Genomic DNA, 21,815 nt, shown 5'->3' with positions numbered 1-21,815 from the left:
GATGGCAGAATTATTATCCCACAAAGGTAGTACTAATAGTCACAAGCAGGCAAGCTTTGAAAGATCTTTGTTCTCACTTTTTACTGTCTGTCCAATAACCAATTCCCATTCCATGTCACTGAATGACCCAGGATCCCAGTGATCTAACCTTGTGACTAATGTCTTATGGGATCTAGTCAAAAGCCTTCTGAAATTCCATATATACCACATCCTTTGGTTACCCCTTATGGGTTCTACGTCATATCCTCAAACACAACCTTCAATAGATTTGTTAAATATGATTTTGTTTTCATAAATCCACAATATTATATTCTAGTTGGGTTTTTTTTAACATTTTTATAGTTTCTATTTAGTGTTGATTGTTCTCCGTGGTCCTCTGACCCTCCTTTCTCCTGTTCCAAATTGCAATAGCATTAAGGATAAAATGCCACAGACTGATTGACCCAATATGGTGAACTTCCGCGCTGGCTTCCTAACCTCTAAGCAATTATTCAGTGGGTCCAAAATATATGGAATGTTTGTCATTGGATCTTGTTGTGTCTATTTTAAATATATTTTCTGGGGGTATCAGAGACCCCAGTAAAGTCAAATACTGAAAGGCCATTTTTGGTAATTCATTGAACACTACATATGTTGACTACATTGAACAGAGATTCACGACATGTAAATTCACGAACCCATTGAAGTACAGACAGCTTTGAATCAATTCTTTGGACTATTTGTCATTTAACCAACAGTGGTTTACAGTATAGCTTTGTCTCTTTCACGTCGCTCTCAAGCTGTTCTGAATTGGATAAATCTTGACTCCTCCGCACTTTTTTCAGTCATTGCAGTTAACCAAGTTATCAATTGAAACAGGAAACCCAGAAAGTGATTGTTAGGCGTAGAATCATAAACACATCTTCTAAGAACACTGTTCAAAAATAAGAAAGTCTGTCGTTTTCTTTGATGGTTTATGTGCTCCCAATGTCTTAGTCAAGCCATGTACGCTCTCATTCACAGATCTAGTGCATGCAGTCTTGACATGTGTACTCCTATTGTGGTACAGTGTCATTTACAGGAGGGTATACTGCTAAATGTAATTGTTTTTTATAAAGCTTTTCAGTTAGAAGCAACATATTTGAATGGGAAAAATCAGCTTCATATTTATGGGATGGTAATTTATTCTGGACAAATAATTTAATGAGAGTTAACAAACTCCTTGACATGATAGACATTCCCGATATCTTCCTGTTTGAATACTTCCAGTCATATGGACAATTGTCCTCAATGCCAGGGAGAGGCAATCGCTGTGAATCTTTGGGGGGGGGGTTTGAAGTTAGTGCTTCAGTCTTAAATATTTTAATATTTTTGTGTCATTTTGTGCAAGTACCATCACTGAACATCGCGATGTCAATGCAGTTGTGCATTTGATGGATATTCCTTGCATAAAGGAAATAGATTCTCGGCAACTTGTAGGCTCCATGCAAAACAAAGAAACCTGTATCCAAGCCTTCTGCTCATTTGGAAAGCTGTAGTGCAGTACACATTTTGCTCATTTACATTCATCAAATTTGTAATGAGAGCAGAGGGCTTTCTTTGTTTCCTTATGCAATCTGTACGTCTCAGGCCATTCATTTCTGTTGACACAAGTTTGTGGAGTAACTGAATGTTAGCAAACAAATAATAAGGGTTGAACAGCAGAAATAATTAATTTGTGGAATCAAGAATGGTTTGTTTCTCACCGTATCATTTCACTAGTTAAATACCGATATTGAAGCTATCCTTCCCCAGTTGCTGATTTGATTATGACTCAGCCAAGCTGGGGAACTTCCAATCGGAGATATCCTGTGGAGCACGTTACACAAAAGTTTAAGAATCGCAAAAGAGAGTTTTCACTCAGTCTGACAATGAAAACCTGGAGCACCTTCCCAGTTAGATTATTTATTTTGAAGACATTAATATGAAATTCTGAGAGATGAGCCCTTGCACTTCAGGAGGAGTTGCAAACGGCAGTTTTTTTCCCCAGACGTCTCCAAGATAGCAGCTCCATTTTAGATTTTCTACCCTTCAGTTATACATTTGCCATCCTAAAATCTCTGCATAGTTACAACAGAGGTTTTTCTTACTATATGACCATGTTGAGTATATGATCTCTCTCAAAACACTGGGCCCCTACAAGCACAATAAATCATATAATTTTCTTATAGCTTACAGTTCCAGATAGAAGAAAAATGGTCATGGCTACATTTGAAGTTGGATAAGTGTTTGGAATGAAATGTATCCAATTTTGAAGTGCGCCAATAGTGCACAAACAGATAATTTGGATTGAACGGAACCACATTGACTATAATTTGATAGTCTATGGCTGTGACTATTTTGACCAACAGTTTTGCATGAAAGTTCTCAGTGCTAGATTATTTTAAATGTTCTTGTTTCCAAGCTGTAACTCTTTCACTTGCTGGAGCCTCCCAGACTTGTTCTTCCCTCCCCCCCACTTGCTTTGTTTCCTTCCCCCAGCAGTTGACATCAATGTATTAAAACCTGGCTTTAATAACGTGAAAGGAATCTGTGTTTCATGCAAAGTATGAGTGCAACTGTGGAAATCACAGCATATCTATGAAATGAGTCTATCTAGAAATTTAGTTGAGGCTAGAGCAAATTGCTGGAGCAGCATTTGGAAGAAGTTGTGAAATAAAGAACAGGTATTGTCTTCATGTGAAGTAGGGTGAGAGGAAGAGGTGATTGTGACTGGGCAAATACTGACACCCAACAGACAGAACAAAGAATCAGGAAAGGAAATAGTATGTTATTTTAAGAAGGTTGAAAACAAAGGAAATTTTATTGTAATTGTATAGCAACTTGATGTAAAATCCTGAAGTACTGTGTGCAATCTTGGTCTCCTTACCTGTGAAACTATAAACTCACCAAAAGTAAAATCCAGCAAAGGTTTACCAGACGTATTCAAAGGAGGAAGGGGTTGGCAATTGAGTGTGAATAAAGGAGATCTGTGTGTTCTGGAGTGGAAGAGAAATAAACTGGGTGAAATTCTTCCAGAGCTCCACTGGCTGGATAAAAGGATGATATTCCCTAACTGAACAGTGTAAGCTTGGGAGGTCATGGTCTCAGAATCAGGGCTAGGCAGTTTAGGACTGAAATAAAGAGCAGGTTTTTCACTGGAAAGATAGTAAATTTTGGGATTCTCTATACCGGAGAACAGTGTAGGCTCAACGATTCGTGGATAGCGCTAGAAAATGAAACTGTAGTAGAAGATGAATGATCGAGGAGGTTTGAAGAGACAGGTGTCCTACTCCTAAGATCAACACAAAGTGCTGGAGTAACTCAGCAGGTCAGGCAGCATCTCTGACGATAAAGGATGGGTGACCTTTTGATTCAGGGGGCCTTCAGATCTACTCCTGCTGTTCTTACTATTGATGTAACCATGCCTTCATTTTATCATGTGGTTGTGTGATATCTTCTGTAGTAATCCATGTACTTGTAGCCTGACATTGTCCCCACCAATTTCCCATTGCAGATGTATTTGTGAATAATAAGATTGTATAGAGGGTTACGGGTACCTATTATGAAAGTTACTGTGCGATGATTTAAAAGTGAACTTCAAACTACAGTGTGATTACTTTAGGTAATGGCAAACTTTAATGTTACAGGTATTTTGATGGGAACCTGGAGAAACTTTTTGCAGAGTGTCATGTAGTTAACCCTTATAGAAAATCCCGAACACGTCAGATGAACACAAGATCATCCTCACAAGACATGGTTTGTGCGATCTGCTACCTGAATTATCCTAACTCGGTGAGTGTGTTATACTGAAGGGCATAAGGCATTTGAAATAAGATCAAGTTGGCCTCCATTGTGCTGTCTCAATAAGATTCTCATCTTTATCCTGGGCTTTGCATTAGTGCAACAGTCATTCAACTTACTGAAACTATTGCAACTTATCGTAGTGTACAAATTCTTGGTGAATTTTCCTAAGCACCAGGCACAAACTATTGATCAGTTCTGGAGCAAGCTACCTTTCAAATGAACACACCTTACTCTTGCTAATCAATGGTAAAGCTTGGAGCCAAAGGATGAGTTTTTCTAATTACAGCACAATGTGCGGGGTACTTTAAGGTCTAATAGACATCACTATATATTATTTTTACTTTCCTTGCAGACTGCTATAACGTAATGAACTGCAAGAAATGCCGATCTCTACAATATTTAATGGTTTAAGCTCTGTTTCTGCAACAGGTGCTGTTCAAAGAACTGTAAGTTCTTTCATCTTGAAAAATTAAAACAACATTCCACAGAATCTGTTAAATAATGAGCCTTGTCCCAGTTATATTTCCCAGTAGATTATGGCTCATCGAAATGCTCAGTTGATCCTGATCATCTATTCCTATTCTGCAGCAATGTGCTTGATACATTCAGTGTGGAAATATGAGTTATTGTGAAAGGGAATATTTTGGTAGCGCACAGCTGTCCTTCTGATGAGACTATCAGAGCCCCAGTTTAGCCATTAAATTCTGTTTACAAGCTAATTGAATCTGGATACTTGACGAGACAAATGACATTGTGAAAGATTAATTTATATTTGGCAAACAACAGTTAGGCAAAAGGTGTTCTCACTGAATATATTGCCCTGCAAGATGCTTCTGGCTCTCACCATAACACAGCAGGTCTATTCAGAGTATGTTGACTACTATTTCTAAATAAGTGGGGTTTCTATATCTATGAAATGTCTTTAAGGTGTAACGGTGTCTCGTGTTACTAAGGTCTGGATTTAAACATACTGAAATATGTTTTTTTGAGACCATCAAATAGACCGTATCATAACACATTCGCCACCAAGTTGACCCTTTCTGTTGACCATTGGAAAATAGTTATTTTTCTTCTTTTGAGTTTTATTTAAAAATATTGTTTGGGAAGGTTTTTCCCAAGCCCCATAATTTTCTTTATACCTTGTTGGTTACAGTGTCTAACAACAACTCTTACAGACACTAACCTAGTGCTTAAATCTCAAAAACCTGATCTGGTGGTCACACTCCCTGTTACTATTATAAGTGAAGTTAAGGCTGTGGCTATATATGGCTTGCCAACCATCATGTAATTGTGATCTCAGAAAGCAACCAGCACTGCAATCTTTTAAACATCCTCTCATTAGATCCTAGATTGAATGAGTTGAAATGCGGTGCATTGCTAAATATACCCTATGACTGAAACACAAACAAAAATGATTTAACGTGTGTCATAAAACAGACGGAGAAGATGATGCAGAGTGCAAGATTTGTAGGAATAGAAGCAGGAGTGGGCCCTGCAGTCTCACACTTCTGCTTTGCCATTTAATAAGATCATGGATAGTCTTGTTACCTCAGCTCAGTTTTCCTACACTGACCTCGTGTCCCCTGCATTCCTTTAATATTTAAAAATCTATAAGTTTCTGCCACAAATATACTCTGTCGCTTATCCTCAAGGCCATACTGCCTTCTGTGTGTAAAATTTCAATGTCATTTTTGCCCTGAATGGCCAACTCCTCATCTTTACAATTGAGCCAGTAATATTTTTGAATGCCTCAATGAGATAGGGCCTCATTCTTGTAAACACTATCATGCCTGGTGTTTGATTTCTCCTCATAAAGCAATTTTGCTGTTCCAGGAATCAATCTTGTGCAGCAGGTCCTTCCTTAGTTTGGGAGACATGTACATAATATTCCAGACAGTCATAGCAGGGCCTATGTAATTGCACGAGACATCACTGTTCATATGTGAAAGGCTGACTTGCTATTTTCTTTATATTTGATTGCTGTATCTGTGTCTTAACTTTATGATTAATGTAAAAGAGCATGCAGTCTCTTTGAACACCAGTGCCTTTCGAATTTCCATTTAAAAAATGCTCCAACTTTCTATTGAAGTGGATAATCTCACAATTTTCCGCACTATCTTTCATCTGCACATTCTCCTAACATCGATATCCGACTGATGTCCCACTGGATCACTCTCACAACCCACATTGCCACCTTGGCTTTGCATCATAAGGAGAGATATAATCCATGATTCTCATTAACATAATTGATGTAACCTATGGGCATACGAGGACACAGCATTGATTTATGTGCAGCTTTCCAGAGTGAAAACATAGTGTTGAACCTAGTGGTTAACCAATACCCAACCATTCTAGAATCTTGTCTCCAATGCTGTGAGTTGTTCCTTTCCTTGTGTGGCATCTTATGAAATCTTTCTGAAAGTTCAAGCAGACCGTATTAAGTAGATGGGAAAAATGATTGGAGCGGTGAACCGAAGGGCCCGTCTCTGTGCTGTACAACTATATCATTTATCCTTTCACCTATTTGCTAGTTACTACTGCAAAATTAATTCTTAACAATTTTGTCAAAAATTAATTTGTTTCAATGTTTTGAAAATCAAAAACCCGCAGATGCTGGGAATCTGAAATAAAACAAAATGTTGGAATTACTCAGCAGATCAGGCAGCAACTGTGGTAAGAAACAGTTAATATTTCAGCTGAGCAAGTAAGTTTGTTTTAAGTTGCAAGGAAGATGTGGGAGTAATGCACAGGACAAAGGAAATATATCTGTTTGGATGAATCTAATGTTATGTGATTCCTCAGTTAATGAGCTGCTGGTTAATAGTTTAATGAGGGAAGTTAGAGAGAAAGCAAACAAACGGGCATTTAAAACCGGTGAAATGTAGGCCAGAGGTTTTTGGAGTCCTGAAACCCAAGGGAGAAATTGAGTAATGGCCAGCAGATCAGTTAGTGCCTGTGAAGAGAGTGAACCCGAGTTAATATTACAGATATTTATAGGGTTGTACAATACAAAAACAGGCCTTTAGGTGACTCATTGTGTCCATGCCAACCATTGACTGGCCAGTACTAACACAGAGAGAAAAGGCAGATCAATATTTGTGGATGGCCTGCCTATTCCCTGCAAGTACAGGAATCTGGAGCAAAAGAAGGAACTCGGCAGGTTGAGCAGCATCTGTGAGGCAAGGGAAGGAATTGTTGATGTGTAGCGGAGTGAATCTCACTAGTACTATCTCCAATGTTATGATATCCTTTTAGGTCAGACCAAAACTCGGTGAAATTCCAGGTGAGGCCTCATAAACACCCAGCACAATTGCAGCAACCCCTTTGTGATGAAGACCAAAATGCCATTTGTCCTTGTAATTATTTGTTGTACCTTCCTGCAATCTTTTAGATTTATACACTCAAGCATCTAGACCACTCAAAGCACACCTTGCACTTCTCTGTATTGAATTCCACAATCAATCACAATCACAATAATACTTTATTAGCCAAGTATGTTTTGTAACATACGAGAAATTGCATTTGCCAAGTCAGTCATACAAATAAAAAGCAACGGAAAGCACAAAACACATTTTAAAATAAACATCCACCACAGTGGCTCCTCCACATTCCTCTCTGTGATGCAAGGCGAAAAAAAGTTCAGTCTCTTCCCTTTGCTCTCCTGCGGTCGGGGGCCTCGAGCCCTCCGTTGACAGGATGATCTTGACTCCCGTAACTGGAGGCGGGCCCTCCGCATCGAGGCGATCTGCTCCTGCATAGGGGGGGGATGTCAGCTCCCTCGCGCCAGCCGATCGAACATCACGTCAGGGCTGGTTGAACCTTCCACGACATTGGAGCTCCCGACATCCACGGCCTCTCCCGAGACTGCGTGCTGTAAAGTCCGCAGGCCGCTATTAGAGAGATCCCAGGCAAGGGATCGACTCCGGTGTAAGTCCACGCCCCGCGGTGGCCCCCAATGTCGTTCCAGGGAGGTCCTTTTTTAAATTGCTAAATTTCCCCCATCACTTTTTTCCACTGCCTATTCGATTTAAAGTCTTATTTTCAGGCATAGTTTTATGTTTCACTCAGTCTTATTTTTCCTGTACTCCTGCTCCATGAATTGAAACCCATTTCTTCATCGCCCCACTTTGAACCACATATTCGCTGATCTTATTGATTATTTTGCCAATTAGATTTTCTAAATCATAGGTAGTGATCTGTTGCCGGAATTTACAAGGATGTTGCCAGGACTGGATGATTGGACGGTTGAGCAGGCGAGGACTTTATTCCTTTTAGGATGAGGGGTGATCTTATAGAGGTGGCTTGGGTCATGAGAGGAAAAGATTTAATAAGAATCTGAAGGGCATCTTTTTTACATAAAGGGTGGTAGGTATAATGGAACAAACTGCTGGAGGAGGTAGTTGAGGCAGGTACTATCACAAAAATTAGACTAGTACATGGATAGGATAGATTCAGTGAAATATGGACCAAAAGCAGGCGAGGGACTATGTAGTTGGGGCATGTTGATCGGCGCGGGGAAATTAGACCGAAGGGACTCTCTAAATTGTCTAAAGAGTTTAAATTGTTGAGGCTTTGCTTTTCAATTTGAGCCCAGTTGCTTGGTATTTCATCAATAGAACTTCCCTTTTCTCTGTTCCCCCCCTAATTGACCAATATGGCTAGATCTTTCCTTCCTACTCCAAGTTCCTGTACAAGCCTGAAGAAATGTTGTTAACCCTGGTGAGATGACCTTTGAGACTCGCTTGCAGCTGCAGAGAACAATATCTGTCTGCACAACCCTATTGCCCCTATTATCAATCTGTTCCTTTTCTCTCTCCCAACTTTAATAGCTCCTTATATTTGCTCATTCTGTTTGCAATCTTTTCTCTCATCTACTAAGGCTACAAGAATCTAATACCTCTTGAACATCTACATGGGTTGCACTCAAAGTAGGAGATGCTCGTAACCCTCGGCAGATCAGGTAGCATCTATGGAAAGAGGGATAGAAGACCCTTTTGTCAGAAATTCAATTTGCAATCTTTACTCTGTTTGTCTTTCTACTGATGCTGTCTGAGTATTGCAAGCTGTTTTTATTTCAGTCTCTCATCATCTGCAGTGTTTTGATTTTCATTGTGGGTTGAGATCGTGTTAACTTCTGTATCCCTGTAGGTGCCTCTTTCATATACGCAGCATTTTGTCTCTCTTCACTGATCGATTTTACGCTACTTAATCAAAGGGGTGTAAATAGTTTCTGAAACAGAATTTGAGCCTAGTAGTTCTGAATCTTGAACTCCAGATCTTCAACTCTGAGCTAAATTTCTGGGGCAGCAGATGTTTACTGGACCTATGGATCTTGATGGTTTCCACCATTTCTTATTCACTACTGCAGCAACACAACATATGCTCTGTATTGTGTGCCTTCCATTGATATTGTTTAATTATGTTGCTATCACCAAAATCTATTCTCCATGGACTCTGCCTGCTGTGCTTTTAGCTGGGACTGGCTAAAGCGTTTGTAAGTAGACCCTTTGTTTCAATGTTTCATACTTTTCCTTTAGATTTTCTTTCAATTGATAGGTGGGTTCTTGAACATTATATAATTATTAGAAAGCATAATATCCCAATCCATGTGATGATTCTTTGTTTATTGTGTCTGGGTGTTTATCTGGCTGTGCCCTTGCATCTTTACAGTTCTTCATCAGAATAAATAATTTGCTGATGAGCATTAAATTTGTATGTGTAGGGGTGCACACTTTATTGGGCTGGGTATAATGTGTAAATAAATCATATCGTTTAGTTGATAGATGTTATAGTTATAATATTTAGTCATTTACAATATATTATACAAATTCAGAATAGTTGCGGTTAAAGCATTAACAACATGGAAACAAGTCTCGTGTTCTCTCATTAGAAAGAAGAAAGTGGGGGGTCTGGAAGCAGCACTAGGATCAATAACTCGGTATCAGATGGCCAGGTAGGGTGGAGACTATTAAGCTCTGCATAGTGTATGATGTGGCACATTGTATTGAAATTACCGATTTGGTTCTTTTTCAATAACCATCAATCTTGTGGCAAATGTTGATTGGAATTAATTTGGCCCCTGGTGCTTCTGAATTTCATCTGCCACCCTCTTTGTGTGGTTAACTGCACAGTTGTATTCTCATTTCAATGAAACAGTGTTGAAATATTGATATGTCATTATAATTGAATCAGTAATTGATGAATTTTCCATACATGTGCCATCCCTAGTATAGTGTAGTTCTTGGTTTGAGATTACTGTTTTGTCTACTGAAAATCCATCCATCCATTCACTAAATCTGTCTCAAATACAGGCACGAGACATTCTATTGAACAAATGGGTACTGCTGATGCAGCAGAAATCCTTTACATCAGCACTAATATTTTGCTGTCTGTGATGAAATGTTCCCAAATGTACACTTTGAGTTCCTACACTGTAAAACTTTTTGAACTGCAGCAATCACTGAACTGGACATCAAACAGTTTTTTTAGGGCTGATTTTTAGTTCCATACACTAACCAAGTGTTTGTCCCAATGGATGGATTAGATTGCTGAAGTTGTTCTTTTTTAAAAGAATGGGAACTTGATCAATGATCCGCATAACTTCTTGAGCTTCATCTTGTTTGTCACGGTGAAGGTCGTAGTTACTTGAGGGTACCTGATCAAGGAGCTTCAATTGAATATTCTAAGATTGTGTTTGCAGAGGGATCTAAATAAAAGATTCCAAGTAATACGCATATTTTTTTTTCACACATGTTTGCAACACAATGTAACTTTCAGGTTATTTAGTTCCAGCTGATCTGCATGACAATTATGTTTGTAGTTCCTTTGGTTTATTGGTGTCCAAACTGACAATAATCTCTCAATCGATAATAGAAATTGTGGTTCATCTCATTGCTGTTTATAGGACTTTGCTGTGTAAAATAGGCTGCTACGCTATTTCTTAAAATGTTATTTTTCAAAATAAATTTACTTTAGTGAAGCATTGTGCAATATCTTGGAGGCATAAATAACTAAAACTAAATATTTATATGCAGGGAAAATGTAAAGCTGACTGTTTTCACCTGTAGCTATGAAATCATGAAGGGTCCTCGCCTACCTGTTCAATTAGTACCACCTTTCTGTGTTGTCTGACGGTGCAGCCACCTTCCACAAACAGTGTCTCCGGTTACACCAAAAAGCTGGAGAAACTCAGCGGGTGCAGCAGCATCTATGGAGCGAAGGAAATAGGCAACGTTTCGGGCCGAAACCCTTCTTCAGACTTCAAGTGTCTCCGGTTTCTGTGACCAAAGGAAGCCAATCACACAGTACTGGTACAAACACCGAGTGCCAATATCCCAATTCAATTGACCCTCATGCTTGATTTCATTAAGGATCAAATTTCTAGGGACCTTCTAGTTATGTAGATAGTTGTAACAAAATGGTTGAAACAAGGAGTTCTCCAGGTATTCTTTTGGTTAAATGCATCTGCACTAACTCCAACACTAGATCTTCAGTAAGAGAAGGTAAGAGAAGGTAAGAAAGACTACAATAAAACTCTCGTAATCCGACATTGTGGACTTTGGTGTTGCTGGATTAACAAATCTTCTGATCTGTTGGATGTTGCTTCCATTAATACCCTAATATATTTTATTTAACCGATTCACATGTTATACATTAATATAATATTTCAATAGATCCAATTAATTAAATGACACTGCTAGCTGGGCCCTGTGGGTTTAAAAGGAGGGGTAATTAAATCTGGTGAATCCCGTTTGTAAATTTAACCTTCTATGTTTTTGCTTGTCACGGCAATCCGAAGCATTAAGGCACTCCAGCTCCTAACCACAACCCTATTTGCATTCTGGGCTCCACATCATGCTCGCTGCATCTGTTGCGCTAGTCAATGCCCAACCATGGAGATTTCCACACAATCATTCTGGATTATTAGAGTTTTACTGTATTCCATAAACAATAACTATGCCCAAAAATACTTCACACACTATCTGAAATAGCTCACCCAGAGTTAGTGGTCATCAGGAGGAGAGACAGGAGCTTTCTGCTTGTGTCTGGATGGAGGTAAGCAATGGTTATCAGCTGTATGTTGGTTTTAACAGTAAAGTAGAATGGAATTATAATAACGATATGTGCTTTTACAGATCAGATAGCAATTGGTGTTAAAGCGGAATGGCTTTTGGCCACAAGCTTGGATAGTGGATAAATACTTGGGGAAGGGTGACACATGGAAGGCTGCAGGGTAGAACTATTTTGAGTTGGCCTGAGAATATCACGATGTCCTGGCTGTGAGGCTGTGTTCTATCTATACTGGTAGCAGCATGGGACCCATACACAAATAAAAACATTTCTTCCATCGAATGTGTCCAAAGACAGGCAGCTCGATTTGTTACTAACAACTATGAGAGAGAAGCGTGTGTCACCAGACTTCTGAATTCTCTGGGGTGAAACCCTCTCCAAGACCGACGTGAAGCTCACCGTTTGACCTGTTTTTACAAAATGTTAAATGGTCAGCTCGACATAGATTACAAGACCTACACCAAACCCAAACCAATTAAGAGCAGACGAGGGCATTCGATGCAATTTGTGATCCCAGCTACAAAGACATATGTGTACAGCAATTCGTTCTTCCCCCGCACAATTAAAGCATGGAATAATCTCCACCCTGCTATGGTTACCCAACCAGATGCAACTAAATTTAAAGTAGCTCTTTCTTCCCAAAAACCCTTTCTGTCTTAAGCCCTCCCTTCACCATCCCCAATTTAAATTCCATTTGGAATATTTTGGAGGAACAAGAAACCAAGAACCAAGTATATTGTGGTACAATAATACCACTATCATCGGTTTAGCCAAATTAAACTTGGACAAAATACCTTTCTAGACTATTACCAATTTTGAGGCATTAATGTTGTTCTAAGTTGTGTTAGTGCGAGGTGTACATCGGGTTGAAGTGCCAGTTACATTAAGGAAGAGCCAAAAGAAGAGGTACGAGTGAACACCATTAGGTCCATTGTGGCATTTCACTTTAGTACAACAAGATGAAAATGCTGCTGATCTGCTGGAAATTCTCTCTATTCTTAAACACACATGACTTGAACATTAAGCAGCAGTTAATATTATTGACTTTTAAACTTGAACTTCCTTGTTGAGATTACCATAATCCATTACTGTCATCATTAACATCCCACATGTTACTCCAGTTTAAACATTCCATGTCGCTGATTTGTATATGGACTATTATTGTTTGGGAGATTAGTTTTTTTGGAGGCCTGAAATGATATTCAATCGTCGAGCATTCCTATCAATCAACTTGAGTAGTAATAATATTTAAATGTTAGACAAGCAAATCAAAAGCTTACTTGAAAATAAAATGTCATGCAACATCGACCTGGGATACCCAGGGTCTAGGGAGTGCTGTTTAAACCAAATGAGAAAATGAAGCTAATGTTGGTCTTGCTTTAGTTTTTGGTTTAGTTTATTGTCGCGTATATATTGAGATTCAGTGAAAAGCCTTTTTGTCGCGTGCTGTCCAATCAGCAGAAATACTATACATGATTACAATCAAGTCATCCACTGTACACAGATACAGGATGAAGGGAATAATGTTTAGTGCAAGCTAAAGTCTGATTCAAGATCGTCCAAGGATCTTCAGTGAGGTTGATGGTAGGTCTGGACTGCTCTCTAGTTGGTGATAGGGTGGTTATGTTGAGATCTGAGTTCCTGTACCAGGAGGAACTGTGTACAAACATTGGCCTAGAATTTTGCTAGCTATTTTGGCCATGGGCTTTGATGGTTTTGAGTTCAATGTTCACTATTTAAACATTGTGTTCTATGTATTCTTCCAGTATCTTGACACAACTCAAAACTTAAGATGGAGTACTGTGCACATGCCTTCAAAATCAAGATGCGTATTGTTTTATTTTCTATCCTCAAAATGTACTACACTATTGAATAATAAAGGTTGAAATTCAGAAACTGCCAAGAAAAAATGAGTTTACAGTGGAAATATTCAGATCTATATTTCTCTGTACCTGATCCCTCAGGAGTAAGTTGGACATGTTCCCTGCAGTCAAGGTTTCCATTGAATTTTGCTGCACCATCTGTGCTTTACCAAGAGTCTCCTCCAAGCCTATTGATTGTGTAAAGCAATTCACATTTATTTGTTATATTGAGGTCCTGGGCATGTGTCTTTATCATCTTTTTCATGTCAAACTTCGCAAAGTGAATGGATAAATCATTTGTGAAAATAAAAATTTAGCCTGTACAATTGTCAATACAATTAGATACTGGCTGTAGTCTGTCCCTTGACTCATGTCCTCTGACATTCTTGGCAAAAACAAACTTAATTCATTAGACCCTTTTATCCACAATCATTTTAGTGAGGAGAATTCCAGTTTTTCATAACCCTTTTTTGTAAAAGTGCTTCCAGATTTCACCCATGGGTTGCCCAGTTTAAATTCTTCTTTTTCTTTAGATGTCCTGTCAAATTAGGAAACCTAACTGTATATTAATATCAAATCCCATGCAACATTAATTGGATCATTTCTCAACCTTAGACTTTTAAAATGTCAGCAGCTAGATGTATTTGTTATGTTCCTCTGCACAAGGATACCTTTTCTAATGTTTGGAGCTGGAACTGAATGATGACAAAACTGCTACAGATGGAGTCTGATGCAAAAGTCAAGAATACCTATGTTGATTGTGTAATTTAACTCTCATTGCGTAGTGCAAAACATTTTCACACTTTGTTGTTTGGTCTTTTAATTGATACTTAAAATTATCAATAACAATGACCTATTCAGAAGTATTTTTGGAGAAGTATTTTGCAGATTTTCTTAATAATTGATAATTGTGGCCAGGCGGGCTTGAGTTTTTATGGATAATTACACCTTTGACTCTTAGAAAATCCCCAAGACCACCTCACTATCTAGTGTTCAAAGGTTATCTTGGTCATGAGCCTGGGGAAGTGAATAAACCTTCTGCTCAATGTGGCTGTTTTTCCTCAAATATACTTCTCTCTCGTTTGACAATAGGTGCAGGCGTCGGCCATTCAGCCGTTCGAGCCAGCACCGCCATTGCTAAGTGCTCCCTGTTTTTCCAGTGTTAACAAATATTATATTAAGAATATGATTGTACATCTTTGAAAATCTTCTAGTTAGCGGTATGTTTTTTTTATCATTAATACATTGCAATGGTTATTATGATCTAGATTGGCCTATTTCAAAGACTCAAGTACAAAAATCTTCATTGATCTTCTAGTGTGTGCCAGAGGGACTGAGTCACAGTTGGAATTTTTCATCGTTCAATTGAATCCCTTGTTTGTACTCTAGGGTGAATGTACAAAATTTCAAGCGCTTAATGTGAAGAAGACAGGGTGCCCCCTGTTTCCAGACTATCTTTCCCTAAAGCAATTCATTAAAACACAATTTGTCAGATTATTGCTATCTGTGGGAGCTTGCTGTGCATACCTATGGTATAACTCTTCATTATGTACTCGATTAGCTGTGCAGCATTTTGGGCAATTCGAGGACACGAAGGATGTTATACAAGTTTGTTTGTCTTACTCATTCAAATGGGTATGAATTATCTTTGATAATGAATCCCATTTTTGTAAGAATTGTATTTGGATTGCAAAGTATCGCAAATACAGTTCAGTTTAATTTATTGTCACGTGTACCGAGATACAGTGAAAAGCTTTTGTTGCGTGCTATCCAGTCAGCGGAAAGACAATACATGATTACAATCGATCCATTTACTGTGTATAGATACTTGATAAGGGAATAACGTTTAGTGCAAGGTAAAGCCATCAAAATCCGATCAAGGATAGTCTGAGGGTCAACAAAGTGGTAGATTCAGCAGTACAGTAGGAAGTGACTGAATATTTGAAATATTAATTGGCCTAAGTGGCAGTACTTGGGAGTTATGTTGAATTGATTGTGATATGCTCCTTATTTGATGCGACACATCTGTTCCTGCATTGATTCACTTAATCATTTCTGGGCATTGTCTTTAAATACATTGACTAATTCGTTTAGAAATGACTAAGCATTTGTGATTCTTTAAAATTCTATTTTAAACTATTTAATCAGCGATGAGGATGTAGCAAAGTGATATCTGTAGATGTCAGATGGAGCATCATTTTCTGAATTTATTAAAGCTCAATTAACTTGATGTTCAGATAGTCTTTCAACTACTCCTGAATGTTCTCTCCAACGTACATAACATTCCCAGGTATCATCTGCCTTTATTAGAAGCCTTCATTTGATTTTGATATAAATGACGCTGTCCTTGTACATTATGGAGTCTACAGTGTGAGACATCAACATGTAATATCTTGCTGTTGCTGCTTTTTATCAGAAGTAAGTTGAAAACAAATTGTGGAAGTAACACATCCCCTCAAAAGTTTGGTAGACAAAAATGCTGGAGAAACTTCAGTCTGAAGAAGGGCTTCGACCAGAAACGTTGCCTATTTCCCTCTCTCCATAGATGCTACTGCATCCGCTGAGTTTCTCCAGCATTTTTGTCTACCTTCGATTTTCCAGCATCTGCAGTTCCTTCTTAAACCCTCAAAAGTTAGCATTGTTTAGAATCGGGGGGTGGGGTGGGAATGGATAATATCCAGTAGGTATTTTGTTTCTGTGATTCTGTTGTCGGAGCATAATATTGCAACCTTAAAGCTCTGGAAGTTGAAAAGCTTCCTCTAAAGCTCTGGAAGTTGAAAAGCTTCCTCATGTATATACATATACATGATTGTCACCATTTTGTGGAAAGGATCTCTTGCCCTTGTAATCAATAAATCATTATAAGTTTATGGAGGCTAGGATCAGTAATTATTTGTGGAAGGCCATAGCTACTGGAAAGTGATACTAATACATCTGAAACTAATTTGGCAGTAAGATAATGTATTCAGAAGAAGTTTGGAAGCTGCTCTGTCACTATGGTGTATGATATTCAGTGCTGTGTAGCCCAGGGTTAGGTAGGGTTACATCAGATCAGCATTACCTTAATAAATGGCATGAGGGGCTGTGGCCTAATTCTCAGAGTTCCCATGTTTGTATATGGCTGGCTGGAAGCTGCAAGTAGGGGGTACTTTTCACCCAGACATTTTATTATCTCTTGCTAAATCCTTCCATCTAATTGTTAGGGCCTGCTGCTGACTGGATTGTTGCAATAGGTGCTATGGGTGTTCCCTTCTCTAATGCCAGGCCTTGAGTCTTAAGATAACACTGATGAAGGTTTTGAATATTTGGAATTCTGCCACCGTGAGGGCTATTGGTCAATCACCATGTGCAGGGCTGAGGCTGATGTGCAGACATGAGGGGTTAGGTTGGAAAAACTAAACCTATGCCCTGGGTTTTGACCCCAGGGACAGGACAATTTCTGGTATCTTTCTAATTTTACACACTTCAATTAAGTTTCCCCTCAACACCTATGTATTAGAATCAGCATTGCTAACTTATCCAAGTTTACCCAACATCCTTGAAAATCTCCTCTGCACTATTTCTGGTGAAATCATCTAATTCCTGTTGTGTAGCAGCAGAACTGTCTGTGGTCTACTGTGTATCTCTGGTATAACCTCCTGACTCTGTGTTGTACGACTACTGATGAAGGAAAAATTCCTGTGTTATCTGCAAACCTCTTTATCGTGCCTTCTGCATATCAAGTCTCTTGTTAATAAGATCCTCATGATAAACAATGACTTGCTTCCACGCAAACACAATCAGATATCCAATTACTGGACCCAGTGGAATTTCACTGCTATACTCTAGGTGCAAAAACACTCATTAACTATCACCTTTTGATTACATTGTTATTGGATTCAAACAGGATGAGGCATCATCTTTTCTGCAGGTACAGGGATAGGACAGGTTTAGGGGGATATTGTTCGAACGCCAGCAGCTAGGACCAGCATAGACAGGCCATTGGTCTGCATGGGCAAGTTAGGCCAAAGGGCCCCTCTCTCTATGACTCTAATCAGGTTTGGATTGAGAAGTCTGTGCTCTAACAGCTGCATATTGTATGGGTTTGTGCAAAGTGCTGAATTCCTGTCTTAGACTTTTGCTGTATTTCTGTAATGGGCTGCTTGTGATCTTGATGTGTTCCCTGGTGCTAATTGGGTCTGTCCTTGACATCGGCAATCTATTGTTTATATATCCTGCCTTTTGCAGTATTTCACAGGCTTGGAGTGTGGACACAAATTCTGTATGCAGTGCTGGAATGAATACTTAACTACAAAGATCATAGAGGAAGGTATGGGGCAGGTATGTATCCACTCTGCTGTTTGTTTTGTTGCTGTTGAGGAAATGAAATATTTAAGTGTGATTCCATTGGTGAACTCATTTGTTTTGCACCTCTTTGCAGACCATATCCTGCCCAGCTCATGGCTGTGATATCCTAGTTGATGACAACACAGTTATGTAAGTACTGTTTTAATAGATGAAAGTTGTTTCCATGAGTGAGCAGTGTAGACAAAGGCAAAAACTGTAGACACTAGGATTACAGTAAAATGTGAATAGAGATTTTCATCGAGAGAGATTTGAACTAGGTAAAGCATACATTTCCACAGTTCTAGGTCTGTTCTTTTGTCTATGATGTATGTTGTGCCAGAGTGAGGTGCTGATGGTTGTAATCCTGTCCTGAGCTGATAGCACAAAAAGGTGTGAAAATCCCTGGAAATCTCATGGCCAAAAGTATATTTCATAGCAGATGGAAGGCTTGTAGTTACAGGAGCCTGTGTAATGTTTGTGGAAAGCAGTGGGAATAGTTTGCAGTTCTTGAGATTTGACTTTTGATGGTTTTTGATTTGGAGGAAGAGGCGAGGATGGTAGGTCTTTTGTAGAAGAGTTGCTGTGGTCTGACTTGGTGTGCTTCTGTAATATTTTTGAATTTAATAATCTCTGGGTGGTTCAGATGAAGAGAAACTGGTAGAAAGGGATGAAGTCTATTCATGAAACTGGGTGGGAGGAGGTTTAATAAGGAGGAGAGGCAAGAAGGAAACGGGATCTTTGTCTGACGAGTCCACGCTGAACATTGATCATCATTCACAACAATTCTACGTTATTGCCACTTTCTCATCCACTCCCTATACACTAGGAGCAATATACAGTGGCCAATTAACTTCTAAAACCTACATGTCTTTGTGATGTGGGAGGAAAACAGAGCACCCGGAGAGAAACCGTGTGGTCACAGGATAACATGCAAACTCCACAGCATCCGAGGTCATGATCGAAACAGAGTCTCTGGTGCTTGAGGCAGCAGCTCCACTAGCTGTACCGAGATGTTGCCTGTCCCACTGAGTTACTCCAGCATTTTATGTGTACCCTAAAAGAGGAGTTGAGATACATAGATTTATAGTTGATAACCGAGGATAGTTAATAAAGAGTTGCTTTGACTGTGGAATATTCTAAACTGCTCTGCCACCACAGAGTTTTAGAAGTGTTGAAAATATAACAATTGATTAGAGCACAGTATGGTTCCACAAATTAGTAATTAATAATGAATATTGGTTAAGTGATAAATATTAGCAATGTCACAGTGGGTTATTCTCTGCTGTTGGTCCAAACAATGTCATTGGATGCCTTGTATCCACCTGGGTCAAGCAGATGGGAATCTCAGTGTAACAAGCACACTTCCGCGGTGATGCGGTGAATCAGGCCGCTCCTCCAGTGGCCAGGGGATATGGGAGCAGAATTAGACCATTTGGCACATCTCCATCATTCAATCATGCCTGATCTATCTTTCCCTCTCAACCCAATTCATCTGCCTTCTTCCCTTAACCGTTGATGCCCGTACTAATCAATTAGCAACCAGGCCTGGCTGCCCCAACAGTACAGCAGTCCTCACCATGGTCCCTCAGGAATGTCAGGATGGAGAATGTAACGGACTATCGGCACTGAACCTGTGGATGATGCTCACTGCATTTTCACACAGTGCAACTTTTACATTTGCCACAGCTTGCACCTCCAGCTATAGTCGTGCAGTATCACAGGAGCTTCTCCCTTCCAGGCTGGAGCATGCTGGAGATATTTCTGCAGAGAAAGTTGGTTGCAGTGATACAAATAATAAAGTTTCCTTTTTGAAGGAACTGTTTTTTCATCATGTGAACTGCTTGCCATAAAGAGGAATAGATGAATGGGGGGGGGGGGTCACCATTTTGTGGACACCCTGCTACGCTGCCACATTTGTCTGGCTGCAGCTCTTCGTGTAAAATACTTTGAATGGTGTGGTAAGCTGCTACACAAACTGCTGCTCCGTGAACGGAGAATGGGGGCAATGGTGTGGCTACCCTTTTGTGGTGGAGCGTCAGGAGAGTTCTTGTAGTTTTTCAAATATCTAATGGCTCTATTGCCCGATAATACCTTTGTCAGTGTGATCGACAATCAAATGGCTTCCACAGCTAATTCAGGGTTTATGGGGCGGTTCATCATTTGTCCAAGTACTGTATTGGTTGTTTATTTTGTGCTGATGTCCAGTGCTTGCCTGTGTCATAAATAGTTTACAGGCCGCATAATGGCTTCTGTGCATTCTAACTGGGTATAATAACCACAATTAAGGCAGCACAAGTAAACTATCTACTGCTGACTGTTAGAAAAGATGTTTCATAAATGAAACTGGTTTTAAATTATGTATGCGTGTGGTGAATAGGGATGCAATGATTGGGATGAACAGAGCCATTTTTATGCAATTTCTGTCAAGTTCTGAGGAGTGAAATTGTGCTGACATTGTAGAGCTGTGCATAAACCATATTTTGTTGGTTTTTCAATAGAGGCTTTGATCCATACAATGCTGAGAGTGTTTGTGGGTCTGACCTCCTGTAAGTGCATGCCTTTGTTCCTCGTTCTGCCTGTCACTTCCCACACTATCTGTGATCACCTTAACATGCCTGCCCCCTGTTTCTTCAATAGCTCCCAGCAATTGTTATACTATCTGCTGACTGAATTGTCTTCAAATGTGTACAGTTCTCTTTGCTCCAGTTTCACAAACTGAGGGTGGGCAGGAGTTTATTCCTGATGATTTGGAATTTCACTGTGCTTGAATTTGTGAATAGCTGCCAACCACTTCCCTTCCTTTGCCCTGGGTACAGAGCCCATGCTGATGATAAATGCGCTCATTCACACTTGCTGTGCTGCATGTTGCAGTCTGTTTCAGTTCATGTGAAAGGCTGCAACTGGTGACCTGTCAGCGCATTTTATAGGTAGCGAGCCCAAGTACTTTCATTGAAGCACAGCTCAAGATGAAGCATCTATTTGTACTTCAGTTTCTAGACTGGCAGCCCTGTGTCCCACACACTCCTGTATCCTTTAGCTCCTCAGCCTCATTTCATCATGAAACCAGCAATAACAAGATATCTGTCTTCTCACTGATTATATAAAGTGTAACATTTGGGAAGCTAGTGTTCATCAGGGCATTGATAAATATCAGTGATGCAAAGCAGGAACCTGGTGTTATATCTGTCCAGAAGACTCTAGTACCTCCTCACAGTACCTAATTGAATGGTGCGTGTTACACCTTGATGACAGTTTAATTGTATGCGTTAATAATTGCACAGTCAAGAATTTTGTAGATTCACAAGTTCTTAAAAAGCTTATCCCTTGCTTAACCAATGCATCATTGTTGGCACTGAGATGGGAAATCAGCACTGTTTTCAGCAAAGATCGGAGCAAGATAGACCACTCCTTCTAAATGCTGACGTGTAGTTCACAACGGAGCGGAACGTGGGCCTTTTTTTCATCCATTTCAGTAACACGACCCGACCCGCAGTGTAATCAACATTGCGGGGGGACAGTTTGTGTTAATAAATTATAATTCTGAAAATGTGGAGAAGATTTTTACCAAAGAACTTTGATTTCCACGAGGATGTTTCCGTAACCGGCTCCCGTCTCCGCACTAGTATCTTTGCTCCGCTATGGGATCTTTGGTGCAGAGACGGAAGCCGGTTACGGAAATGGGGCCGAAAATGACCCACGAATCTGCCCATGACCGTACTACGTCTTTTTCGTCGAGTGATCTATCTTGCTCGC

The 21,815-nt window shown here is 39.6% G+C and overlaps 1 protein-coding gene across 4 annotated transcripts in view; it reads left to right on the top strand.

Moving 5' to 3' along the window:
* LOC129713642 (E3 ubiquitin-protein ligase ARIH1) overlaps window positions 1-21,815 on the top strand; it is a 50,270-nt gene that overhangs the window by 13,505 nt on the left and 14,950 nt on the right. For 2 of the 4 annotated variants that reach the window (XM_055662845.1, XM_055662846.1), the window contains exons 3-6: window positions 3,648-3,792; window positions 9,695-9,757; window positions 17,964-18,056; window positions 18,157-18,212. In XM_055662845.1, coding sequence (XP_055518820.1) covers window positions 3,648-3,792; window positions 9,695-9,757; window positions 17,964-18,056; window positions 18,157-18,212 — 357 coding nt within the window. The remainder of the gene's footprint in view (window positions 1-3,647; window positions 3,793-9,694; window positions 9,758-17,963; window positions 18,057-18,156; window positions 18,213-21,815) is intronic. The other 2 variants (XM_055662847.1, XM_055662848.1) reach the window with 1 other exon arrangement.

The sequence above is a fragment of the Leucoraja erinacea genome, chromosome 36 (genome assembly GCF_028641065.1).
Source record: "Leucoraja erinacea ecotype New England chromosome 36, Leri_hhj_1, whole genome shotgun sequence".
In the NCBI taxonomy this organism is placed as follows: Eukaryota; Metazoa; Chordata; class Chondrichthyes; order Rajiformes; family Rajidae; genus Leucoraja; species Leucoraja erinaceus.
The sequence above is the reverse complement of the archived record's forward strand: the minus strand, read 5'-3'. Positions and strand labels throughout refer to the sequence as shown.